Source organism: Prionailurus viverrinus, chromosome B3, assembly GCF_022837055.1.
Source record: "Prionailurus viverrinus isolate Anna chromosome B3, UM_Priviv_1.0, whole genome shotgun sequence".
Classification (NCBI taxonomy): domain Eukaryota; kingdom Metazoa; phylum Chordata; class Mammalia; order Carnivora; family Felidae; genus Prionailurus; species Prionailurus viverrinus.
The window spans coordinates 42837436-42864906 of NC_062566.1; the positions used below are offsets into that span (position 1 = coordinate 42837436).

General features: G+C 35.2%; 1 protein-coding gene across 8 annotated transcripts in view; it reads right to left on the reverse strand.

Annotated features, from left to right (window-relative positions):
• The window catches only part of TCF12 (transcription factor 12), a 382275-nt gene that overhangs the window by 173087 nt on the left and 181717 nt on the right, over positions 1-27471 (reverse strand). For all 8 annotated transcript variants that reach the window (XR_007152836.1, XM_047861844.1, XM_047861848.1 and 5 more), the window contains one exon: positions 13959-14061. Coding sequence is in view for 7 of the 8 variants with exons in the window: in XM_047861844.1 (XP_047717800.1) it covers positions 13959-14061 (103 nt within the window). In the remaining variant the exon portion in view is untranslated. The remainder of the gene's footprint in view (positions 1-13958; positions 14062-27471) is intronic.

Genomic DNA, 27471 nt, shown 5'->3' on the forward strand with positions numbered 1-27471 from the left:
TAAAATAAATAATCCAAACTAGTTTAATTAGTTAATAGTTAACCTAGGCCACGGGTTCAAATTAACTAAATATAAGAATAAGTTAAGATACTTTATGTTAAGAGAAATAAAAATTCCAATATTCTTACAGAAAAGCATAAACCTAAGTACAAAGAATTACAGAATTATTCATTAAATGCCACAGAACTTACACTGTCCTATTTATGATATTAATAATTATGATCATTATGCATGGTTCCAACTAACTGCCTCATAGGAAATAAGAAATATATTTTTTAGAAGATCAGATGCCCTATTCCCTTCCTAAGACAAGATCTTAATACCTTTATAATAGCTGACATCTTATCCCTCCTAGCTTTCCCCAGCTGACCCCACACACTGAAGCAGAGTTACAAATGCCCAAAGAAAGAAGACCCACTAGGGAAAATTGTATTCGCTCAGCTTTGCATGCATCAGTGGACTTCACAGTAGATAAATATACCCTACAGCCAGATTAACTGACACAGTGAAGCAAAAAGGGAAATTTGAGACTTAGCCACTTCATCTTAAACCTCTTTTTAAGTAAGGGGTGGTTTGTTTTTACTTCAGCTTTCACTATATAAAAAAAATCTGCCCCTAAGGACTCACACATTTCTAATGCTAATCATTTAAAAAAATGTTTCCACAAACCTTAAGTTTCTAATACACCAGTTATGATTTTAATAGATTCATAATTACGGTCTTTGCTTTTCACAAATGACACAAAAGTTTTAACACAGAGGAAAGTATGCTTTTATTTATTATTAGCTCTTTGCACACATATTTAAAAGCAGGACTTCTTTAAAAGCTTAGGAAAATTTGACAAATTATGTAGAATCTTTTAAAATACATGGGGAAGTTATAAATTAGCCTACTGATGTTTTTTCTCAACTCCATTTCCAAGAACCCTCCCCCTTTCTCCACCCAATTACCTCACAAAAGACTCCAAGCCAGAACTTCCACTAAGGAGTTGTTTGCCTAAAATACCTAACCCCAAGGACCACCAGAATAGCCTCACCTACCTAGATTCTCAAACTCTTCCTGTGGAACCAGCTTCCTGTGACTAGTGAAAATCTGAAAACTGCAGAAGAGTTTCCTAAGTAGGATTAGCATTTTAAGTGAAGGGGAGGAATTTTTCATATCTAATTGAAATTATAAATAGCAGTCAACCTGATCCTCAAACCTCATTTCTCATTCAAGTAAAAGTGAGGATACATCCAGACAAAATTTGTTGTTGCAAGTTTCTACCTTGCCTTGGAGGTGAGGGGTGGGGAGACAAGGACCAGCCCCAAGTGAAGTTTAACCACCAAAAAATTAACTTTGGGACCTTCCAATATTTTTCTCTGACAAGCTTATTCTCTTTCCCGCATCCCAGGCACCGAGTGTTACATGCTGCCCTCTTGCCAGTATTTTTCAAGATAAATATTCAATTCTGAAATGCAGATTATCTTGCTTTTTAGATGTCCTCAAGAACACATATACAGCTTTTTGGCCTTTGATGTTTCCCACTCCCTTTGCCCACAGGTACAATACTGCGTGCTGTGCACACAAAGCAAAGGACAAATGTTGACAAAAAGATTCTTCTCACTTGCTAGTGTCACCATTACAGTTACACAGTTTCCCAAAACTAAAAGTTCAAGAGCCATTCTTCCTTTAGAAATACAGGGATTTTCAGTGGTTTAATAGGCCCCAAGGGGGGCTATTTTGGTATAGATTTCTATTAGAAATGTTTCTAGAAAAGTAATCTCTGCACACTATGACCCTTCTCTTCCCCCCTGTATTCCCTAACCTACACACTCCTACATCTTTTAAATTTCCTTCAGTTTATTTATTTATATATTCAGTTATCCATTTGTATATGTATTTTTTCTTTAAATTTTTATTTTTGAGAGAGAGAGAGAGTAGGGGAGGGGCAGAGAGAGAGAGGGAGACACAGAATCTGAAGCAGGCTCCAGGCTCTGAGCTGTCAGCATAGAGCCCAACGCAGGGCTTGAACTCACGAACTGTGAGATCATGACCTGAGCCGAAGTCGGATGTTTAATCGACTGAGCCACCCAAGTGCCCCTGTATATGTATTTTTAATTAAACTTTTCTTTTGAGATAACTGTAGATTTACATGAAGTTGTAAAGAAATAATGGAGACATCCTGTATACTCTTTACATATTTCTCCCATCTTGCCATATCACAATTAGGCCATCAACACTGACACAATCTACTTGTCATATTCAGACTTCTCCAGCGTTTTTCCATTTGTGTGAATGCACATGTATACGTTTAATTGTATACAGTTCTATCACAGGTGTAGGTTTACATATTTGCCACTGCAAATCATGATACAGAACAGTTCCATCAGCCTATAAGGATCTCTTGTGTTCATCTTTTATAACTACATCAACCTGTCTCCTTAATTCCTGGTAACCAACTATCTGTTCTTAATTCTACAATTTTACCATTTCAAGAGTAGTATACAGATGGAATCATACAATATATAATCTTTTGAAAAGTGGCTCTTTTTCCCACTCAGCCTAATTCACTCAAGATCAATTTAAAGTTTTACAATGGTTAATAATTCACTCCTTTTTATTGCTGAATAATATTTCAAGGTATGAGTGTATCAGTTGTTTAACCATTCACCCAGTGAAGGATATCTGGACTGTTTCCATTTGTTGGTTATTACCAAACAAGGTGCTATTAACATTTGTGTAAATTTTCATTTCTCTGGGATAAATGTTCAAGAGTGCAATTGCTAAGTTATATAGTAATTGCATATTTAGTTTTATAACAGTCAGAATGTTTTCTATAATGGCTATACCATTTTACATTCCTAATGTAAATTTTCAGTTACTTCCTTAGATTAAATTCCTTACTGGTGGAGTTGAGACACAATGCCTTTTTTTAACAGGTATACAAATTCATCTTCATAAGTATGTTGAGACCATGTTTTTCCTTCCAAGTGTATCATGGTAAACTGGAAAGGTAAAATCATGATCAGGTCATGATCTCACAGTTTGTGAGTTCGACCCCACACGGGGCTCTGTGCTAACACTTCAGAGACTAGAGCCTGCTTAGGATTCTGTGTCTCCCTCTTTGTCTGCCCCTCCCCTGCTCATGCTCTGCCTCTCTTTCAAAAATAAACATTAAAGAAAAAAGAAAAATATAAACAGACATAGAGAATAAACATAACAACATAAAAATTATGAATGAATATATACACATATCCCCTGTATCTCTTGGGAAAAAGTAAATTATAAGCAGACACCTTCTATTGTGCTAGTACCCGAAGATGTTTTCTAGGATCTTTGTAAGACCCTTAAAGATAGGTGACTGGCTGTCTCAGTTAAAAAAGTGTGAGACTCTTGATCTCAGGGTCTTGGGTTCGAGTCCTATGTTGGGTGTAGAGATTGCTGTAAATAAATAAATAAATAAATAAATAATAAAAACTAAAAGCAATTTTTTACAAAGAAAACCTAAAGATAGGGGTGCCTGGGTGGCTCAGTCGGTAAAGTGTCTTACTTCGGCTCAGGTCACAATCTCACAGTTCGTAGGTTCAAGCCCTTCATCAGCTCTGTGCTGACAGCTTGGAACCTGAAGTCTGCTTCAGATTCTGTGTCTCCCTCTCTCCCTGACCGTCCCCTGCTGGTGCTCTCTCTCTCTCTCTCTCAAATAAATAAACATTAAAAATAAATAAAGTACATTTATATAAAAAAAGAAAACCTAAAGATAATACTTACATTTTTAAAAAGATACCGGACTGAAATCTTACTGTAAAATGAAATAAAACAAAAGCCTATACTTAATGTGCTCCCATCTGGTCTAAACATACAGATGTGCATGTGTGCATGCACATGCACACACATACCAAGAGTAAAAATGCTCTCTGCATTTAATATTGTCACTAAATGTTTTGCACATATATGAAAGGAAAATAAAAAAACAGGTGCGAATTCTTTGGTGGGAGCATATTTCATTGTATGCAAACCTGAGCAAAAATTTACAAAAATCATCATTTAGCAAAAACACCACTACATTTTCTTTTAAACCTTTCTGACAGAAGAGAGCGTGAAATTGAAGACGAATAGGATTTCAAATCAGAACACTTCCCAAACACAAACCATTAAGGTACGTTACGTGAAAATTACATGAACTGCAACAAAAATCTGTAATTTACATTTACTTTACAAAAACTGTTCGGATACAAATCTAGAAAATGTTATAATATTTTCACCACACACCCTTTGGAGAGATTTCCAAATTCAGAGTGCAGACTCTCAAAAAAAGCAACAAACAATATACTTTTTTGATGATTACGCCACTGCCACACTATCCTCTCATCAGAGACTCTTCCCTTGGACTCTTCCCAGCTATTATCTGCAGATTTCTCTCTGTAGAACTGCCTCAATGCTACATCTCCACTGGGTTGCCTAAGTTTCACCTTTTCCTCTCCTAGTGTGATAGTTCAACTAGGTACAGCTACAATTTTATATTGACGTTATGAGAAGGAGTTTTCTGAAAAATTTCAAGTTATAGAAAACTAAGGGAACACCAAGATTTCAGATGAAGGAAATCTGACATGTGCCTAAAAAGCCAATTATCAGTATCCTATCTAAAGACAAAAACAAGAGAAAAATAACTCACCTAGTGAGCAACTTACTATTCTGTATAGAGGTAATAAAGCCCTAGAAATTTTAGAAATAATTCACCAGCACCACAAGCACTAATCACCATGTCTGGATATTCAAAACACACACCCACACCCACAACAACCCTGTTATGTTTCCTAGAATTTCACACACACACATATATATCATGTTACCTCTTCAAAAAATTGACAGTGTTGCTATTGTTTAAAGTATTTTTGTTACATTATCTGGAATAAGATTAACACACTAAGGCCTGGAGAACAAATCCAGGCCACCAACTGTTCCTTTTATAGCCCATGAGCTAAGAATAGTTTTTTGTTTTTAAATGGTTATATAAGTACCTGCATAATATTGATTTTGCCTCCTGGGCTGCAAACCCTAAACTATTTACTATCTGGCTTTTTGCAAAAAGGTCTGCTGACCCCTGATCTCAGGGATCAGTGTAGAAAAGTATGTAACAGAAATTAATAAAATTTATGACTATTAACTAATTGATTTAATTTGCAGTAAAGTAGCCTTGCGCCCTACTCCTATTTAATTGTGACTCCCTAGAAATTTCATACCATCTGAGGAGTTTGACAATCCTCCAGAGATATTCTCAAAGTGAAAAACAAGTATGTAATATAAGGATTATTGTTACATACTTCACTACACCATACATATGATAATAGCCACACAAAAAAAAATTCTCAAGAAGAAAGAATTAAAACTCACCCTGATATACACCAGAAAGCCCTAAAATACAGGTAGAAAGGCGTGTGCTGCTGTTCATAAAAACCTAAAATTTCAAATAACAAAAACAAAACAAACCCATCATGGAAGCCACAGAAAATGTGAGCTATAAAAAGCAAAGGCTGAATTCTGTAAGAAAAAAAAAAAAAAGAAACTGAAATGCGAAGAAGATTACATAAATGGTGGACTGACACTGAAGCAACAATCTTTTGAGGAGATTCACTTAAAACACAAAGCTTATTAAGTACTGCAGCAATGCGGTACAAAACCTATACAACTGAAGGATCTGAATGCCATAAATACCTTCAAACAATAATGTTTCCACAATTTAAACCAAAACAATTCAGGATATGCTTTCAAATTTTTAAAAAATTCACTTTCATCTGGTGGTTAATTAAAACTTGCAAAAACAGTGTGACACTAACCAAGCTAGTACTAACTCTTCATTTTGAAAGACCCTCCAGAGTTTTCAGCGTATGGGTAATGCCAGTTGCACCTCCTCCTACTTTCAGTCTTTATGATAACCATGTATTTTTCAACCTTCTCAATTGAGAACTACTGAGCTAGATGACCTTCAAGATCCATTCCAGTTCAACCATTCTATGAGAATTTTAGTATTTATTTTTAACAAAACACTCAGAAAACCAATAGTAAATGATAAAGGGATCATTGTAACCATAAGCAATGAAATCTGAAATATTACCACATAGGAGGCATGATCTGATAACGCTGTTCCGGGATTTTCCCTTATTCAAATAGCACCCCAAATTCTTAACTACGTGCCATGGTGTGGATCTCAGATTACATGCATCTAGGAAAACTGTAAAGTTTACAAAAGTTCCTTTAACAAAATTATTCTTTTTTTCTCTAGTAACCAAGTAGCCATACCTCCTGCAATGTATCCCACTATCGGCAGAGTTAACTTTCACTTGGTTGCAATTAGACACAAACAATGGGAAGATTCAAGGAAGAACCATTTATCAGATCTATGCCACTGGCTTACTATAAAGCTATGCAGAGCAGTAAGGATAACTACTGATCATAGAACATACACAAGTGATAATGAGCACAGGAACTGGGTAAACAAAAATAAAGGTCCTCCTTCCAGGAGTCCCTAGAGTTACCAGTATGCAAGGATGCAGAGTTAAGCCAACATTATGACCTCATGAAAATATTCACTAATAACCACAAAAGTTAAAAAAAAAAAAATGTAATCCCTGTGAAACAGGCCTGGCAGATAGTGTGGCTATCTCGGGCTAGAGTCAATGGTGTCGTTGGTCAGTCTTTTGGTAAATATACCACTATACCAAGCTATACAAAAGAAATCCATCAAAAGTTCAGTCTCACGCAAGAGACTCAAAATTGCATGAAATCCTTGAAAATGATGTCAAAGAACCACTTCATTAAACACAAAAGTCACTGACAGATTGGAACCTGAGTTAGAGTCTGTTAATAACTAAAGAGAAAATCAAAAAGGTTCAAATGTCAGGTACAAGACATTTCTATATTACCAAACAATTTTCTGAAGACAAAAACTACACCAAAAAACTCAATAATTAATTCATCCTTTGTTCACTTAAGACCTAGGGGATTATGTAAATCACTGTTTGCTTTGTTAATATTAGTTTTACTTTTCAAATAAAGTCCCAATCAAACATTTTTTTCCTCTATCTTCTGAAATTTCAGCATTTCTTTTATGTAATTCTAACTAATTCTTCTAAGTAATTCATTCCAGGATTAATTATGCTTAGATAAAAGGGATCTGAATCTATACAGAAGTACTCCTGAAACTCTGAAACCTCTTTCAAGTACTAACTACCCTGGTCTTTCCCAGACTGGGTAGGCCTAAAAAACAAACAAAAACATTAGCTAATCTTTGGCTCATAAGAATGATTTCTGAAAGAACGGGTAGCAGGTCATTTTAACTATGGAAAAGAGGCTGCTTTTCGGGTTGTGAAGGCAAAGTAGGGATATGGAAAGAGACAATGTTGCTAGGAGCAGAATATTATTAAAAAAAATACATAACATAACTGCATTGAAAGAAAACATTCCAAACCACTAAGGAATAAGGTATCCCGTAAAATGGGAGCCAGAAGGGTCAATTTACAACAATTTGCAAAGAATGGAGTGAGGGAACTACAAGTACAGAGTAAGACACAGAAGCACCCCCTTCCGTATTCCACTTTCTTGGCCCATTTTGCCTCTCCAATTTTATCCCATTCTCCCAACAAAAACTTTTAAGGGTAAAGTAAGGGATCTGATGACATTGTTTGAACACCTGGATCTGCCATGTCTAAAATCAATCTATTTTCAGCTATCTGCAATATGTGACTCAGTACTTTTTATTGAACACAGTTTAAGTTCATTTCTGTCATTTATAAGGAAAAGAGTCCTGACTAATACACTAGATCATGTTACTCCACAATAAAAAAATTTCCCTGTTCACTTCTGGCTCTGTCTTATTTTGATTTCTTCTGAATTTCTGTAAAAACTTCTTTGTATCACTCCCCTTCTAACATGTGTAATAATTATCAAAATTATTTCCCCTACCACATTAAAACAGCAAAGTCTGTAAAGACAGACTGAACCTTACTTTCATATTCTGCCATATGCTATTTTCACACATTAAAAGGCAGAAAAAAAGGCATGAACGGATACATGAAGGAGAAAGAGGGAGGTATTCAACAATTCAGACTGGTTAATTCAGACTGGTCTAAGCAGTAGCAGAAGAAAGAAAAAGATATGCATGAGGAAGAAAAAGATATTAAGAGCTAGAATGTGGAAAAAATGCTCGACAGAGGTAAAAAAGAAAAAAAGCAGTGTAGGAGAAAGGGGATATGAGCTAAATTAGAATGAAGAGGGTTGGGTCCAAGGTTTCTTTAACTACTCACTTCATTCTTCTTGACTTTGGTTTCTTCAATGGTAACTAGGATTTTTTTATTCAAGTTTCTCAGTGCCAACATTTTGTTTGTAAGTAGCCAAAGAACAGAGAATAAAAATCAATGAATATGTAATTCATATCCTTTCCTGAGACTTGAGTTAATAAAACCTAAGTATCATCCTTATGAAATACTGTCAAACCACGTACTAAACTACACTGTTTCCCCTAAGCACAATTATCATTAATTGTTAATCATTAATTGTTAAACATTAATCATTTTCATTAACTCATCTAGTGAAGGAATTTCATATACATCAAAGTTATAAATCTTTTTATTTTAAAGTTTATTTATTTTTTGGGGGGGGAGGGGAAGAGGAAGAGGAAAACAGAAAAAGAGAATATCCCAAGCAGGCTCTGCACTGTGAGCACAGAGCCCAATGCAGGGCTTGAACCCACCAACTGCAAGAGCATGACCTGAGCCAAAACGAAGAGTCAGCTGCTTAACCGACTGAACCACCCAGGTACCCCACACTTAGAAATCTTTTGAGGCCAGAGTTCTACTTACTGTGCCTTGATATTCTGAAAATGGTGATTCTACATTTTTTTCTAACTCTAGAAGAACTCTGGATTAATCAGAAATTATACTGCAGGCAAGATCAAGTATACAGAAGAGTTGAAAAGAGCAAATATATAGGAAAAAAGTGTACTTGGGTTTACATTCCCAGACAAGCCCATAGAAACCTACTGAATCCATAATAAAATGAAAATAATGTAGTAGCTGCTATTAGAGGGGGCCCCTTAAACTCTGAGGTAAAGAACGGTAGGGCTGACAGGTGCCTGGGTGACTCAGTCAGTTAAGCGTCCCACTTCAGCTCAGGTCATGATACCATGGTTTATGAGTTCAAGCCCTGCATCAGGTGAGCTCAAGCCCCACTCTGGGTTTTGCACTCCCTCTCTCTCTGCAACTCGTGGGATTCTCTCTCTCTCCCCCTCTCTCATAATAAACAATTTTTTTTTTGAAAAAAAAAAAAAAGAAGGGTAGACGAGCTGAGCAAACAGACTCCAACATGAAAGGAAGGACAGTTGGTCTATTTATAATTCAAGTAAGTCTGCTAAAAAGACTTAACAATACTGTATTTGAACAACTCAACCCAACCTATATTAGCTAAGATGTCTAAAATAAGTTATAAAAATATATACAGCAATATCATTAACATTGTGCCATTTTACATTTCAGACAACTTTTCATGTATTATCTTTTATTTTCCCCATAAAACAATCTATAAGTATTGCTCAGTGTGTGCCTCATGGAAAACTAGTTCCTCAAAGGCTAATGATCCTTTATACAAGAAGGCTTCTGTGTGTCATCTGAATCTAGGATGTGATGAGATGACCAAAGTTAAATGAGCTTTTCCTCCTGTTTTTTTGTTGTTGTTGTTTCCAGAGACTTTAATATCCCAAAGCACAATATGAATCTCTTCAGAAGGGGCACATGATGTACAATGTGTCCCAAAGTTATACAGCTATAGAACCATTTTTTCCTGGTCATTTCTGCAGACCAGGGTCTCCATAATTAGAGTGTAGGAAAATGATGAGCTAGTAAAAACCTGGGAGCATAGAAAGAACAAATACCTGACATGCCTAATGGAAACAATACTTTGGAGTCAGGAGACATGGATTCTATATTCAGTTTTGCCACTTATTGGTTCTGTGCCCTCAGGGGAAAAATAACACTTAATTTTCCTGTGCCTTAGTTTTATCATTTGCAAAATAGCAATTCTAATTCCAGTTGAAGTCTTTTTCAGGGTTGGATAAAAGATATTAGATACATGAGATTTTAGAACTATAAAATTTTAGACCTGCAGACCTTTCAGACCAACCAGCAATATCCTATCAGAAAGGTAATTTTAAGGATCTGGAATAAAACCCACATCTCCTCTTGGCCCCACATTTCCCCCTATACCCTTCACATGCTGCTTTCACTCTTCAACAGATAAAATATTAAGAAAACATCTCTAGAGGCAGAATAAGTCTCAGAAAGGAATACAATTGAAAGTCTCAGAAAAAAAGTAATATTGAAGTGATATAATCTCGCCTTAAAATTCCCATTGACAACATATACACATATAGTCCAAAATAAGTAAGGCTTTGAAAAACATGGAGAGGTAGAAAGATAAGAGTAGCTCATCCCATAATCACTTGGAAATTGAAGGTAGACAATTTTTTGAAATAATTCATTTCTATATCCAATTAATAAACTGGTCCTACCATCACCAAAAATATACCTAATCAACAACAGGTAAAGGAAAGCAAATCTTACTAAAATCAGTGAGAGAACTAAGGGTAAAGAAATGGACTAAAGCCGCAAGAGGCTAGAAATACATAAGATTATCTGGTGATATTACTGCAATTCAGGGCTACTGTCAAAGCTTTGCAGCTTTCCTATAATAGAGTACAGGACCGTTTGATGCTAATTACTTAGTGATGTGCCAAAAGGATGTATTTATTTCACTTGAAACATAAGAAAGCCCTTTTTTCCATAATGACAAATCAATGGGATAATTCTGGAATTCATTAAAAAGAAACACTAACTGATCCAACATAATAGCTTTATTTCCTATGTAAAACACTTCAAAATATCTAAATGAATATAGAAATGCATTTTTCTGTAGTAAATTGTTTATTATTGAATCATTATCAACCCTTGTTAGACAAAATTTCTCATTTTTGCAATGTGCAAAATCATTAAAGTGTTTGAGAGCTCCATCGTGAAAGACAGCGGCACTTTATAATCCATTATTTCTTCAGGCAAATGTGCTTATGGTTGAACATAATACGAAAAATAACAATATTCCCTAACATATGATTCTATCCCCCCTCTTAATGGTATTTTTATATGTTGACAGCAATGATGAAATATGTTACTGCTTTCCTAGTAGCTTTAACTGTTTCTAAGCAGTCATCATTTACGGCATCACTCTGAAGTATTACCTGTAATGATGATTAGGTATCTACAGTTACGAATGCTTCCCATACTGCTATGCATGTCTCAGTCATGCTTTAACAACATAGGTTTTTAGTCTGAAATTCCTTTAAATTACCAAAAGGCTATAAGAGTGAATCTATCCGTACACTATATTGAGCACTATAAACCTACATATTTGAGTATCTAACACTTCATTTACTTCAGCTCACATCAAGTAGGATTGCCTGTTGCTGTACAGAACTGCTCTAAAATTTAGGACAAATTCATTTCCAAAGCTACTGTCATTCAGATTCCTTAAACTGTTAGATACCTCATGTGATCATTTTATTGAAAATAAAGGGAAGAAGTATAGTAAATTAGGTATTACCAATGACCGGTGAAATCCTTTTGAACATACCTGCCTAATATTTTCAGGGTTATTTTCTCCTTCCTTATAGGTAAATTAACATTTTTAAGATTAGATAGTTAAAATTTACAATGAAAATGTATAGCTGCATATTAACGGTGCAGTGTAGTTCAGATGAATCCAGATTTTTTCACTCATACCGTGAAGGGATCAATCTGTTTATAAATTTGAGGGGTTTTTGGTTTTTTTTCAATGTTTATTTTTGAGAGAGAAACAGAGTGTGAGCAGGGAGGGGCAGAAAGAGAGCGAGATACAGAATTCAAAGTAAGCTCCAGGCTCCGAGCTGTCAGCACAGAGCCTGATGCGGGGCTTGAACTCATGAACCACGAGATCATGACCTGAGCCGAAGCCAGACACTCAACTGACTGAGCCACCCAGGCACCCCTAAATTTGGGTTTTCATAATGTTTCCAGATTTATTTTAGATGTTGATGTTATACACAGAGTATGTATGACTATTAAAAGATTTGTAATAATTATCTGTAAACTGAAGAAACCAAGAAGCACATTTTCATAATTGCTCCAACTAAGAAAATGTTACCTCAAACTGAATTACAGAAATATTTTTAGTCAACAGCTGCTCAGAGCAAGTGACTGACATGCACACTTCCCAGAATTCATTTACTTCCCACAACTTTAACAGTCACCTTGGCTCAAAGCTATGCTAATGATGCAATTCCACTGGGCTTAAAAATCATATCTGTGAGCTAAGAATAAAGGTAAATTGCATAAACATAAAAAGGAGTAAGTTCTGATTTTTCACTTCTAAGAAGTATAGCCTCAATTAAGAAAGCTTAGTTCAATCTGAAATTACAACAGCACTGACTAGAGCTTGCTCTACCATATTTATAATAAATTAAATGCTACTTGGGAAAAAGATACACTACAAAAAGAAATTATTTGGAGTGTCACATCTATTTTACTTTGATGGTAAGTTCAATAGAAAATTAAAAAGATAAACTGGAAAGTTTTCCCTGGCTAAATGCAAGGATAATTATTTTGTTCTCAGTTTAATATTGATTTTTACCTGGAATAATGTGGTTTTCATTTGCATTTACGTTAAAACAAACTGTCATTTTAAACACAAGTTTTACTGCTCATTAGATTTTTTACTATTGTGTCATATTCAATGATTCTGGCTTTAAACTGGTAACTGCTTTAGGCAAAATCCACACTAGAATATCAGACTGTGTCCTCAACACTTCATGGAGGATAAGGTAATTAAAAAAAGACTTCGCAAAGCAAAACCATTTATAAAGAAATTGCAGACCACCAGGATTTTGGATTTGGGTAATCCATTTAGATTAGCATGGCTGTGTCTTAAAAGGACAATTCTAAGACCACAATATAGGTCATGTCCTTAACAAATAAAGTAATGAAATTAATGTCAATTACACAAACTTCCATATTTACATGACGCCAATGACAACTAAAATAGATTAAACAAAGCTTTCTAATGTGCTCAGGCCCAGCAGAAACAAGAAGGAAAAATCATGTCATAAAGCTGAAATTCTTTTTAATCCGGCCCTGCAAAAAAGGTAAAATTACTGTTTTTAAAGAAAAAAAGAGTGGCATCTAAAGTAGGAGGAGGGGGGAAAAACCCCAACAACTTGGGCTTATCATTTCAGATTGAACAGCTAAAAACTTTCATATGAGGAAGCAAGAAAGGAGGGAGACAGTGGTGTTTTGCAGGGAGTAGGGGGGAAAAAAAAGAAAAGCTAACCTTAAAGGTTTTGCCAAAATATAATAATCAGGTTTGGGTGGCAGGTAATATCCTTCAAAGTACAACTTCACTATTGCAGAACACAACTTTCAAAATCCCCAATATGAACCCAAGTACTTAAAACAAATGCTGCCAACATCTAAGTGTACTATTAAGTTTTAATTATATAGTGCCAAAAGACATATTGTCCAACATAAGTAAAATCTGTTTAAAATCACTACTTTGTCATATTTTTTATTGCCACACGTATAAATGACTGTTAAGACAAATAGTCAATTACAAATGTCTCCGAAAGACATTTCTGCCCAGAAAGCAGAAAACATATAATGCCTGATGTCACAAAGACATTGCCAAAACTGACAGTTAAAACACTACTACTTCTTTTTTTGATACTGATGCTTTTTCTGAATGCTTGCTCCTCAAAATGAGCTGAATAAGGAAAGCCTGGATGCCCCTAGAAACACAGGAACTTTCTTCTAGATACAGATGTGTATTTCCTGGACAAGGGGATAAAAAATGTCTCTGACCAAAGAGGCTTTGTGAAGACTCCTTGCAGAGAATTACCAACTTACCCATCAGATTTGAGTTCATGAAAGGTGTTGGGGACAAGCCTTCATGGGCCCCTAATCGACTGTCATTCAAGTGATCACTGTAATGAGGGCTGTCTGTAAAACCCTAGGGGGAAAAAAAAGACCGGAGTATTAAAGAGATTATTTGGCAGTCCTGCTAATTGAGCATAATGACACTCATCTAATTAATATACAGACTTACAAATGGTCATTCCTAACCAAATTCCTTGTTCATTACTTGAAAAACTAAAGAGAAATGCTCCTTTTATTCCTTTTAAGGTTTTAAAGTAGTTTCTTAATGACCTTAAAGAAAATTAGCCCTAGGAACTCTTTACATCCAAAAGGAAAGTTCTATAGTTCATCTTTTTTTTTTTAAAGGATAAAGAAAATATATTTTTAAGTTGTAATAAATAAGGAAAATGTTTATCTCTACCCTCCATTCTGTCTCTAAACCCTACCAATTACTTAAAATACTAAAATAATCTACAATCAGTATATTAGAATTGAATCCTTTCCTAAATGGCAAACAAATATTTAACAAAAAAGATCTGTTTGTACTCTTTTGATACTAGTATAGCAAGATATACTGCTAGAGAAACTGAATCATGTAAAAAGGAAAACATTTATTAAAAATAGCTGATTTAAATTCTTATGAGTTTTAAAAATGAAATTGTACACCATGAAAACAATAAAACTAATGTTATTATCTCACAAGAGCTGTTATTAAATTTCTCCTTATAACTTAAAACATGTTTTTTAAAAGCAAAGGAGGAAAAAAAGATACTAACGTTTACAAATAAATGTTACAAAAGCTCTGTGGATTAAAAACTCTTCTGGTTCTCAGTCTCACACATACTAAGTACAAAATCATACTGTTTTTAAACACGGGTTTGAATCCTGGTTAATTAAACCTCGGGTGGATACCTACCCTTCTGCTAACTTACGATGGTTTCAGTAAAAATCAGAAAAACCTCCTAGAGGCCCAAACAAGAATACAAACTGCCTTGGCTCCCAGAAACAGAAAACACCCAGAATCCCCTGGGATTATAAAATCATCAATCACTGAACATTTATCATTACCGAGACCGCAGGCTAACATTCAAGAAGACATTAATGGGGCTGAAACAGGCCTCACTATCTTTGCAGGCATGCTGTCAGTTCAACCAAAGGGCTAGGAACTGAGGGCTAAGTAACTGTCAAATCATTACAATTGCTTATGGATGCATGTCACAACTCCTTCTGCTGTTCTGTTTTAAAACTAATCTTCTGGGAGTGCTAACTCCCAGATGAATCTTTGTTTCATTTTTACCTACTTTAGAATTACTGATACACATGTGACAGACATACAAGAAGAATCTAGGTGACATTTACAACTTGGTTATGACCACAAGGATGTCCTCTGGTAACCACAAGGAAAGTCTCATCTGTCACAGCCACATGCAGTAGAGGCTTATACAAAACACAATGGCTCCTAGCTAAGGTCACTCCTTGGAGTTGACTTTTGTTGTTTAAAACTTAACACTCTTGAGGTGCTAAGTGACATGTCACTATCTCACAGACATCTGGGTATTTCTGCCACTTCCTCCCCCTGCCACTTTTAGGTATGTAAGTCAAAACAAGGCACTGAAACCTACAAAACACTCACTGAACCAGTGTTTAACATCATTACACAATGATATTACTCCAGAAAAACGCCAAGAGAAATGTGTTTGTAGGTGAGCCACACTGTTCACACTTCACTTAAATGCAAAAGAACAGCAAAAGATTAATTCTGTATGCTCTCAGAACTCTTCATTCTTGAAGTACCAAAAAAGAACTTTTTTCTATCCTGACCATAAAAATAAAACATTCAAGTTTTTAAAAACTATCTCCTAGGGGCGCCTGGGTGGTGCAGTCGGTTAAGCGTTCAACTTCAGCCAGGTCACGATCTCGCGGTCCGTGAGTTCGAGCCCCGCATCAGGCTCTGGGCTGATGGCTCAGAGCCTGGAGCCTGTTTCCGATTCTGTGTCTCCCTCTCTCTCTGCCCCTCCCCCGTTCACGCTTTGTCTCTCTCTGTCCCAAAAATAAATAAACGTTGAAAAAAAAAATTTAAAAACTGTCTCCTAAAGCACAAGAATACAACTAGATCTAAGTTTTAGGGTAACAATCAAATGATTACACACACATAGTATATTAACTTCAAAGATTACGTGTAACATAGATTAACAGAGAGGATAGTTATCTTTAGGCTTCCATTAATATGTGCTCAAAGAACACAGAAATCATTTTACTACCAACCACACATAAATAATAGTAAGTACTATCCCTTACCCATGGGCATCCATATTCTGCAGGACACAGTACAGAATTTACTACAAGATTATTTTCCAGTCTACTGATAAATTCTGGGACTGTCATACTGCATGACAGAGAAGTAGTCTAGAAACTTTTTTTAATACATACAAGCAAGATTTGCATATCTAACTTCAGTAAGGCATAATTTTGCTCATGTAAGATCAAAAATTAATAGAAATTTGAACATTTTCCCTACACCTCAAAAGTTCATCTTAATGTATACAATTTTCTTGAAAAGTTACAGCCCAAGAGGCAAAGAGAAATAGTACCTCATCGACAGATGCAAACTGATGCAAGAGGACAGGACAAAGAAAACGGACTTATAAAAGACTGACATAGTTTTGGATCTAATATATACCAAAACTTCACCTGAAAGATGAACTAGCTACTGTTTCTAGATTATTCATCATTCTTTCCACAAAGTCGTAGTGATATCTACCAGAACAGAACTTTTCATGAACCAAGATGCACAGTTAAAAACTAATTTATAAACATTTCAATAAGATCACTATAGGTCACATTTTTAAAATTAGTTCTAGAAAAGTACAGTTATCTGTCAGCTTGTTAATGTGTCAACTAGCTGGATGATACCTAGAACAGTGTTTTGCAAACTTCAATATTCATATCAACTGACCGGAGATCATGTTAAAATACAGATTAAGAAGCATAAGGTCTAGGGGTGCCTGGGTGGCTCAGTTAGTTAAGCAACTGACTTCGGCTCAGGTCATGATCTCACGGTTTGTGAGTTCGAGCCCACACCAGGCTCTGTGCTGACAGCTTGGAGCCTGGAGCCTGCTTCAAATTCTCTCTCTCTCTCTCTCTCTCTCTCTCTCTCTGCCCCACCCCTGCTAGTCCTCTCTCTCTCAAAAATAAACACTTTAAAAAAAGAGAGAGAGAAAAACATAAGTTCTAGAATGGGGCCTGAGATTCTGCAGTTCTAACACAAAGGTAATGTGATGCTACTGGCCCACAGACCACACTTCCAGTAATAAGAACATAAACAATCTGGAAATACAGATGTCTTTCACATATAGAGAAGAATAATTCAAGTCTAGGAAGGTGATAGCCAGGTTTGCCCCAACCCTGCCTCAACCAGAACCACATTAAAAATACCAGAAGTTTCCAGAGAATTATGTTAGGAAGAAATCTCACAGTTAAGCAAAAGATCTAAAGCAATTAGAATAAAAAATATTTTTATGTATGTAGGTCTGTATTCCTCCATGTAGTTATAAGGTGAAGACAGATGTCAAATAGTACTTTAATGAGACAAATTTAGTTGACCTGGAGTTTAAACAGACTCCATGAGTACCACACAGATTTAGGCAATGGGGATGGATGCTGATAGAAAAGGCAAAAGGAAAGAATGCCATACATAATACAGTTTCGGGACAACAGAACAGCAGGGAAGAAAGTGGAATAATGCAGTGGCCAGCCAGAATATTAGAGGGTAGAGAAAATAAGGGAAAGGTGACTGGCCTGAGGGAGGGGGTAGAGTAAAAAGAAGGGAATAAAAAACAAGCAAGCAATTGTTAAGATGAAGCCCAACAGATCAGTCAATGGTATTGATAAATGAATGCTATTTCAATTTTAGGATGAAAAGGAAGTAAGCCAGTAAGATCATTAAATACAGAACTATCAAGGTGCATATTTTTAAAATTTTTTTTTAACGTTTATTTTTGAGACAGAGAGAGACAGAGCATGAACGGGCGAGGGGCAGAGAGAGAGGGAGACACAGAATTGGAAGCAGGCTCCAGGCTCCGAGCCATCAGCCCAGAGCCCGACGCGGGACTTGAACTCGTGGACCGCGAGATCGTGACGTGAGCTGAAGTCGGACGCTTAACCGACTGAGCCACCCAGGCGCCCCTCAAGGTGCATATTTTAAATTGACAGAACATTACTATGTTAATAAAAATGGCCAATTCTGTAAAATGGCTTTACTATTAAAATAACCATTAATAAAATAGACTTTTGTACATAAGAGATGATAAACGTACATTATATAGGATAGCACAATATTACCAGAATCATCTATCATAGCAACTTTTTAGTCATAGTATGCTAAATCCATAAAAATATTTCCAAATGTACTCTAAAAAATTACTGTTCCTGTTTAATGATAAAAATGGAAAGCACTCAAAAAAAATCAGTAACTGATAAAATCATTGATACACAGATTACAAAAACTGTTCAACTCTATACTTAAAATCTGTCTAAACTACAATTTAATTTGCAAATCTTAAAAAGTCTCGTCTATGAATGCATAACACTTTGCAAAATCTTTATACTGTGAAACATGTTCTATAAAAATGCATTTAGTACTTTTCTCTATGTTCATTTCATGATACAGAATTCAGAAATGTTAATCCCTGCTATAATATGACAAGAGACCTGACGCAGTCAATCAGATCTTCCACCATTTTTAAACTAATTTAAAATACACACAATAAGTCAAATCTTTTCTGCCACAAATAACAAAACAAAAGCACCCAGTATTGTTTACATAATAGTACTCTACTCTGGTTTGTCTCCTCAAAAATACAAGAACTTTCACTGTTGGTTAATTTTTTAAATATTTCATTTAAAAAATTTATTTCACCCAACCAATAAAGTGTAATCCACAGAGTACCTTCCCAGGTTGGTAACAGACTCATGGTTTTTCTAATCTATATTGCTATTTCTTTGTATGAAAACCAGTGCCTAACCCTATTTTAAAATATCCTTTCCAATTCTTTTCAATAGTTAAAAAGGGAAGGGCAGGAAAAGGCTATTTCAGTAAAAATTTACGTTCTCAGAAAAGAAGGTATTGAAATTACTTAACTATCCATTTAAATTATACCATAATTAGCTGTTATAATTGCACTGTCCAGTGTAGTGGATAAATGTAGAATTTTTGAGCCAGAATGGTAGATGTGAATTCCATCTTTCCATCCACACATACTAGCTGTGTGACTTGACGCAAAGCAATCTTTCTTGCCTCAGTTTCATTATCTGTAAAATTGGAATAATAACAATATCTTCATCTCATGGGTTGTTGTAAGAAGTAAACAAGTTAATATACTGTACCAAATGGAAAAGTGCCTGGCACATAGTAAGCATACAATAAATGCTGGTCACTATTTTATCATCTCATTTAGAAATTGTTGTCTAACAAATTTTGAGAATGCATGGACTGTGTCTGTTTTTTTCATAATTACATCCTCAGAACAATGGCTATTGCATACACAGCAGTTGCTCAATAAATGATGGATAGGAGATTTTAGCTGCTAAATGCTGCGGAGGTTCAGATATTATAAAGGTTCAATCAGTTTTTCTATAGAACAACCAATAACTCGTAGCAGAAAGAAGGCTAATGAAAAACTAGCTTATTTAACTGGATTGAATAAGAACCCACAGACCTTTGGTATTTAGAGAGCCACAGGATTTTGCACCATGTATTGAAATCCTCTAGCTCCTAAGTGGTCAATGCCAGCAGCATCAGTTAAAAGCTATAAGCCATCAGAAAGCTTTGGACAAGACTAGGATGCAAATGGATGGTCACATCTCAAAGACAGGTAAAATTGAAATAAAAATAAGTAGCAATAGCAAATGAAGTTTAAAAGAAAAATGGTGGTCTTATTTTATTTCTTTATATATACCTATGATAAATTAGCAAAATAAATGTCTACATAAAGAATGTTATACTTTTTAAAACAAATGCTTGAATGTGATTTGTCTCTCTCCATTAAAATGCACCCATGAAAAAGACAAGTGAATTGACTTGATCACAGTAGTCTATTATCTGAAAGCAGGGACTCTGTCTATATCTATCACTAGTGACAAGCACATTAATAGGCACACAGAATGTAACTAATAAAATCTGTTAGTTTAATGAATGAATTAAATGAATCAAGCTTACACATGAAAAAGCTACTTAATATTCAACAGGTTAAGATTCTGTTATCCTTTAACAGGTCAGATGCTAATACATAATAAATTTTCCTGACAAATAGATTTTGTCATCCAGGTTCATAAATTCCTGGAAGGAAGAATGTTTTCTCTTTATGATCCTAAAAGAGACCGGCACAGAATTTTGCATGTAGTAAGTGTTCAAGCTTTTCTTGAGGATGAATAACCTCTCCAGGTAACTTTTTGAAGTTTTTTAATTTTAAATTTTTTAGTAATCTCTATATCCAAAGTGGGGCTCAAAATTACAACCTTAGGATCAAGAGACATGCTCTTCCTACAGAACCAGCCAAGTGCCCCTCCAGGCAACTTTTATTTTAACATTTATTTGTTTGTTTATTCATTTTTTGAGAGAGAAATAGACCACAAGTGGGGGAGGGGCAGAGAGAAGGAGACACAGAATCTGTAGCAGGCTCCAGGCTCTGAGCTATCAGCAAAGAGCCTGATGTGAGGCTCAAACTCACAAACCTTGAGATCATGACCCAAGCCAAAGCTGGACACTTAACTGACTGAGCCACCTAGACGTCCCTATTTATTTTTGATTGGGGTGGGTGGGGGGAGAAAGCAGGGAAGAGGCAGAGAGAGAAGCAAACAAAAAAATCTGAAGCAGGCTCCGTGCTATCAGCAGAGAGCCCGATGTGGGGCTCGAACTCATTAACAGTGAGATCATGACCTGAGCTAAAGTCAGACGCTTAACCGACTGAGCCACTCAGGCGTCCCAACCTCTAGGTAACTTTATTTATAAATGCTAAGACATGGTTTCATACAATTACTATAACCCCAGACTGAACAAGAAAGTCTTAAATTGTCACAGGTGGGAGGAGAGGGAGAATCAAAATCTTTTAGAGGTGAAAAGGATCCTCAAAAAATACGATGGACACATGAAATACTGCTTAGCACAGGGACGTGAAATACTTGTGAACATGAGATTTCAGAGGACCACCTTAAAAAGCTCACACAGGTTCAATGCTAAGTTAAGCCCACTCATGTTCACAAATTTATCCAAGTAACTGCTAATGCCATCTGTCAGAAGCAAAGTTGATGCTCTCTTGTGCTGGCCTATAGCTGTGTTGTGTTGGAAAGTTTACAAGCAGAAATGTTTCTACATTTTACTTGTTTAAAGTTCATTCTCTACATGGAGAAATCAAAACATCTGCAGGCATCACACGAAAAAGAATACTGAAATGAGAAAAGCAAAAAATACATTACTGAATCCAGATGTTACGTAGGATTTTAGGGCCCTAATACACCATATAGTTCACACTCATTTTACCTACCATACAGATGAAAAGACACTAGTGAAGTTCAGTGTCTTGCTAAAGATATGGAAATGAGGGAATGGCACTGAGGTTAATAAGAATTCCACATACCTAATAATCCATTCATAGTGGATTGATTATATGAGGCAAGTGTAGCCAAGATTCTCATTTTACATATTAAAAAACTAAAATTCAGAGTAATCAAGATGACAAAACAAACGGACTTAAACTCTGAATCATTAACTTCTAATTAGAAGTTTTCCCTTATTTTGTACCATTATTCTATGTTACATAAAAAAAGACTTGCTCCTTAAAGTTGTTGTTAAACTCCTTGATATTAAGTTCAAAAAAGATGAGCAAATCTTGTTTTGGTGGTTTTCAGAGAGTTAATTCTAGAAAACTTTTTCCATATTATAGGTCTACATCTTCTAGGTTTTTCAATTCTAAATCCTTAATTACCATCCTCCTGACAGATTTTTAAAGTTAATTTCTCCACCAATGACTATATCAAAATCATAAATCCATGAACACGTGAAACAGAAAAAGTGAAGAACATCTTTTCACTACAAATACAAAAGAATGTAAAATAAATTACTTTGTCAAAAAATTATTAACCCATATGTACTGTAACTATTTTCTATATAAAATTCAATGGCAAAATGTCATTGAGTACTATTACGTTAGTTTGTAAGATTATAAATAAGCAGCACCAACGACTGATGTTTGAAAGAATACAGAAAAACAATACTTACATAGAGGAATTCCACTCATTTTGTTTGTTTGTTTTAGCCCCACATATTATGTGGTTCTCCCCAAAACTACAGACAGTAATGCCAGACAAGAAGTATACTATTCTGTCGATGGTTTCTAATGTTTAGACTTTGGCTGCTTCTCAGTAACTAGCCAAACTTACATAGACTGTTAGTTCCTTTCAGTTCAGAAACGGATGCTCCATTTAGAACAAAAATTTAAGAAACAGTGAAAAGTAAACTCAATTAGAAAATTATCTATCTTAAAAAATTATACTATAAAATACAGTACAACATATGTAACATTTTTAGGACATCTGTTAATTTAGTTTATTCCTAAACTAACATCCTGACTTTACACTTAAAAAGTATTTATTAAAAGATTACAAAATTAACTCAAAATGGATTAAAGAACATAAAACCCTAAAACCATAAAACTCTTAGTTGAAAATATAACAGGTAACCTCCTTGACATCATTCTTGGTGATGATTTTTTGGGGTTTGACAACAAAAGCAAAGGTAACAAAAAGCAAAAATAAGCCAATGGGACTACATCAAACTAAAAAGCTTCTGCACAGCAAAGGAAAACCATTAACAAAATGAAAATTCCACCCCAACCTATGGATTATAATATGTGCAAATCATGTATCTGATAAGGGGTTAATATACAAAGTATATTAAAAAACTCATACAAGTCTTCTATGGTGACAGATGGTAGCTACCCTTGTGAGCATAGCATAACAAAAACTTGTCAAATCACTATGTTGTACACCTGACATTAATGTAACGTTGTAGGTCAACTACAATAAAAGGGGGGGGAGGGGAAGAGCTCATACAACTTAATAGCAAAATAACCCCAAATGATCTGATTTAAAAATGTGCAAAGAATCTGAATACATTTTTCCAAAGCAGATCTACAGATGACAGAAGGCACATGAAATGGTACTCAACATCACTAATCAGGAAAATGTAAATCAAAACCACAATAGGGTATCACCTTATACCTGTTCAAAATGGCTATCTTCAGAAAGACAAGAAATAACAAGTGCTGGTGAGGATGTGAAGAAAAAGTAAACCTCTCATGCACTTTTAGTGGGAGTGTGAATTGGTACAGCCACTAGAGAAAACAGTATGGAGGTTCCTCAAAAAATTACAACTAGAAATACCATATGATATAGCAATTCCACTTCTGGGTATTTATTTGAAGAAAACAAAAACACTATGAATCCCCATGTTCACTGCAGCATTATTTACAAGCCAAGACATGGAATCAATCTAAGGGTCCACTGATAGAAGAATAAAGAAACAGGTGAGTAAACACACACACAGTGGAATATTCTTTAGTTGTAAAAAGGAAGGAAATTTTTCCATGTGCAACAACATAGATGGACTTTAAGGGCATTATGCTAAGTAAAATAGGTCAAATAGAGAAAAACAAATACTGTATGATCCCATTGATGTGTAACCTTACAACAAAACAAAACAAAACAAAACAAAACAAAACAAAAACCAAGTTCATAATTACAGAGAACAAACGGGTGGTTACCAGAGGCAGAGATAGCGTATGGGAGATATCAGTGAAGGGAGCAAAAGGTACAATCTTCCAGTTATCAAATAAATAGGTCTGGGGATGTAACGTATAGCATTTTGACTACGGTTAACAATACTGTATTGTATATTTGAAAGTTGCTAGGAGGGAATCTTAAAAGTTCTCATGGGAAAAACAATTTTGTAACTATGTGTGGTTATGGAGACTTGTTGCTGTGATCATTTTGCAATATATATACACAACAAATAATTAGGTATATACTTGAAAACTAATATGTATCAGTTATATCTCAATAAAAAGAAAAAAGATTACATTCACATTAAATACATAATTTTACCCACTTTTCTTCCTATATATCCTTTTTGCATTTTCAAAAGGTATTAGCCTATGATGTATTAGATAATATATTTTTTTTAAAGGTAGTTCTCCACAGATAGTTTGAGAAGCACTAGTCTATATCCTTGGTACTAAAAATGTGGGCCTAGAATAGCAGTACTGGCAGTTTTGTGAGACTGTTTAAATGCAGAACCTCTAAGTGCATCTGAGACTTAAAAACTCACAGTCTACATTTTCAAAGGACTTTCAGGGGATTCATATGCAAATTAAAGTTTGAGAAGAACTAGTCCGTATTATCTTGTAAATCATGGAACCTGGTACATGGCAAAATAATATTAGCTCATTTTATTTCTTCTCCTCCTACCATTAGCACTTCATTAAGATCTAAAAAGTTCACATTTTTAAAACCAATTCTTTCATTGTCCCTTTCACATACTATATATAACCAGGGAAAAGTAGATAAAAGTGTTAAAATGGCAATCTACTGCAAAAAAAGTCTCAGATTTTACACATTTTATAAAGCTTTTATCTTCTACTACTGTATGTCAACAGATTAAGACTAAGCATATAATAACTGCTCAATAAATATTTTTAAATATTTGCTATTTGTGAAATCAATTCAAATAAATCAAACCAAGGAACAAATGACTTTATTAAAACCCATTCATTAAGAAGCAATAACTAATTGCAAGAAGGAAATGAGCAAAACAATGTTCTGACATTCAATGCAATGACATATTTTTAAATAACTTTTTTTTACTTACTTTTGTTATCTTTTATTTGAGAGAGAGAGAGAGAGAGGAGAGAGAGAGAGAGAGAGAGAGAGAGAGAGAGAGTGCGCGCAGGAGAAAGGTAAAGGGAGAGAGAGAATCTTTAACAGGCCCCATGCTCAGCAAGGAGCCCAGAGTAGGGCTCAATCCCACAACTCTGGCCACCCAGACTTCCTTTAAACAGTTTTAAAACACCGCTTCTATATGTTAAATTTTGTTAAATGATAAATGTTTATTTTATAAGGTGAGAAAAATAAAAGCAAAAATCAATTCGTATATAAACTAACGTTTTTTTAATTTTTTTTTAACATTTATTCATTTTTTGACAGAGACAGAGCGTGAGTGGGGGAGGGGCAGAGAGAGAGGGAGACACAGAATCCAAAGCAGGCTCCAGGCTCTGAACTGACAGCACAGAGCCCGACGCAGCTGGAACTCATGGACCATGAGATTATGATCTGAGCTTAAGTCGGACGCCCAACAGACTGAGCCACCTAGGCGCCCTTAGACTTTTTTTAACCTCCATAAAATTTATAAGAAAACGACTAGAAAAATTGTATGTATTAAGAGTTTTAGGTGGCTCAGCCAGTTAAGCATCTGACTCTAGATTTTGGCTCAGGTCATGGTCTCATGATTTGTGAGTTCAAGCCCCGCACAGGGCTCTGTGCTGACAGCGTGGAGCCTGACTGGGATACTCTCTCTCACTCTCTCTGCCTCTTCCCTGCACTCTCTCCCTCTCAAAAATAAATAAAAAACTTAAGAAAGAGTCTTAAATTTTCTTGCCTATATTTTCTAAAATTTCTATGAAAACCATTTATTGCTTCCTAAAAAATATGTAGTTCCTCAGTTTTTTTCCTGTAACATGATTAAAGTACCATACTCCCATTATAGAAAATTGATAATTGTACAGAAATAGCATCCATTTTGTAGGAAAAAAAAAAAAAGATTCCTATGTTACCTCAACTGAGATGCAAAATCAACAAAATTTGGACATTTTCTTACAATTTTTAAATGTTTCTAAACTAGTTTACACATATAAAAATGTATGTAACAAATAGCTTTGTATCCACAATTTAACAAATAAAACATTGCTAATATAGTTTGAACCCCTATGGAATTGCCTCAAATTCCCCTCCAAAGTAAACAATACCCTAAATTTGTCTTTTTTTTAAATTTTTTTAAATGTTTATTTATTTTTGAGACAGAGAGAGACAGAGCATGAATGGGGGAGGGGCAGAGAGAGGGAGACACAGAATCAGCCCAGAGCCTGACGCGGGGCTCTAACTCACAAATCGTGAGATCGTGACCCGAGCTGAAGTCAGACGCTCAACCGACTCAGCCACCCAGGCGCCCCTAAATTTGTCTTTTTAACACTTTCATGCATTACTTAATACTTCTATTATATATGCATATTCCTTAAATAATATATAGCACCATTCCGCATGTTTTAAAATGTTATCTAAACAGTATCCTTTTTTTCTTTCTCACTTAACATTCAATATGTAAGACTGACATGCTGAAAAAATGTAGCACTGGTATAGACATGTTGGTACTATATAATATTCAATTTATAAACATACCACAATTTATCTATCCATTCTCCTTTCAATGGTATTTGGATTTCCCATTTCCCCCTATTAAAGATAAGGCTACCATAAACACTTTAGCATATAACATGGAAATTTATGTGAAATTTTCTCTAGGAGTATGCACACCTTCAAGTTTACTAGACCTTACCAAACTGTTCTGTAGGATAGAAATACATTCATTTAAGAAAAAAGTCTCCAATTTTATACTGAATCATGAAGTTCTAATAGACAGCCCCAACTTATGGAAAGAAAGCTTCCCAAGTCTACTTAAAAGTTGTATGTAATTTGTGATGGACTTCCCAGATGGCAAAAAGCAAAGCAATCACAATTACTTATTGTGTTTACTTATTAGTTCAATTACATAGTTTTTTTCTTATCTAAAACAGTCTGTCCTGGGTTAAAAGGCAGTCCTTTGCTATAATAAATATTCAAGACCGCATTTGTTAAATGAGTTCTCTTCCCTAGGCTCCTGAGTTTATCTTAAGGTTCTATAAATAAAACTGCATCCATTACTCCAGGTGTTGATCAAGCAAAACTTGACAGAAATACAATAATATTTTTAGTTTGTTGCTAGTATCAGCTCTTGATGCTCAGAGAATAGGCTGTTATAGCCACGTAACAGTGTGGACTGATGTTGATTGTTAGATTATGACCCCACAAGCCTAACAGACATGATTAAAAGAGTAATGTATATCCTAGTAATATCCATAGGACAATACTTTTTAATTCTCTTGTCAGCTACAGTGATACTGACCATGAACCAGCCATTTCCTGCTCCTAAACTAAAGCCACTCATATTTAAAGGTAAGCCTGAATTAAAAGTTTAACAGTGAAAGAATGTTCTTTTGACAACTGGCTTATATGGGTGGGAAATCCGTGGCTTGGATTTATCTCCCTGAAGGTAAAAGTAAGTAAGACACAGATGAAAGATCAGGGATTCCTTGTAGGAATACACATGAAGTTTTTACTCAGTCTAACTAATTCAAGGTTT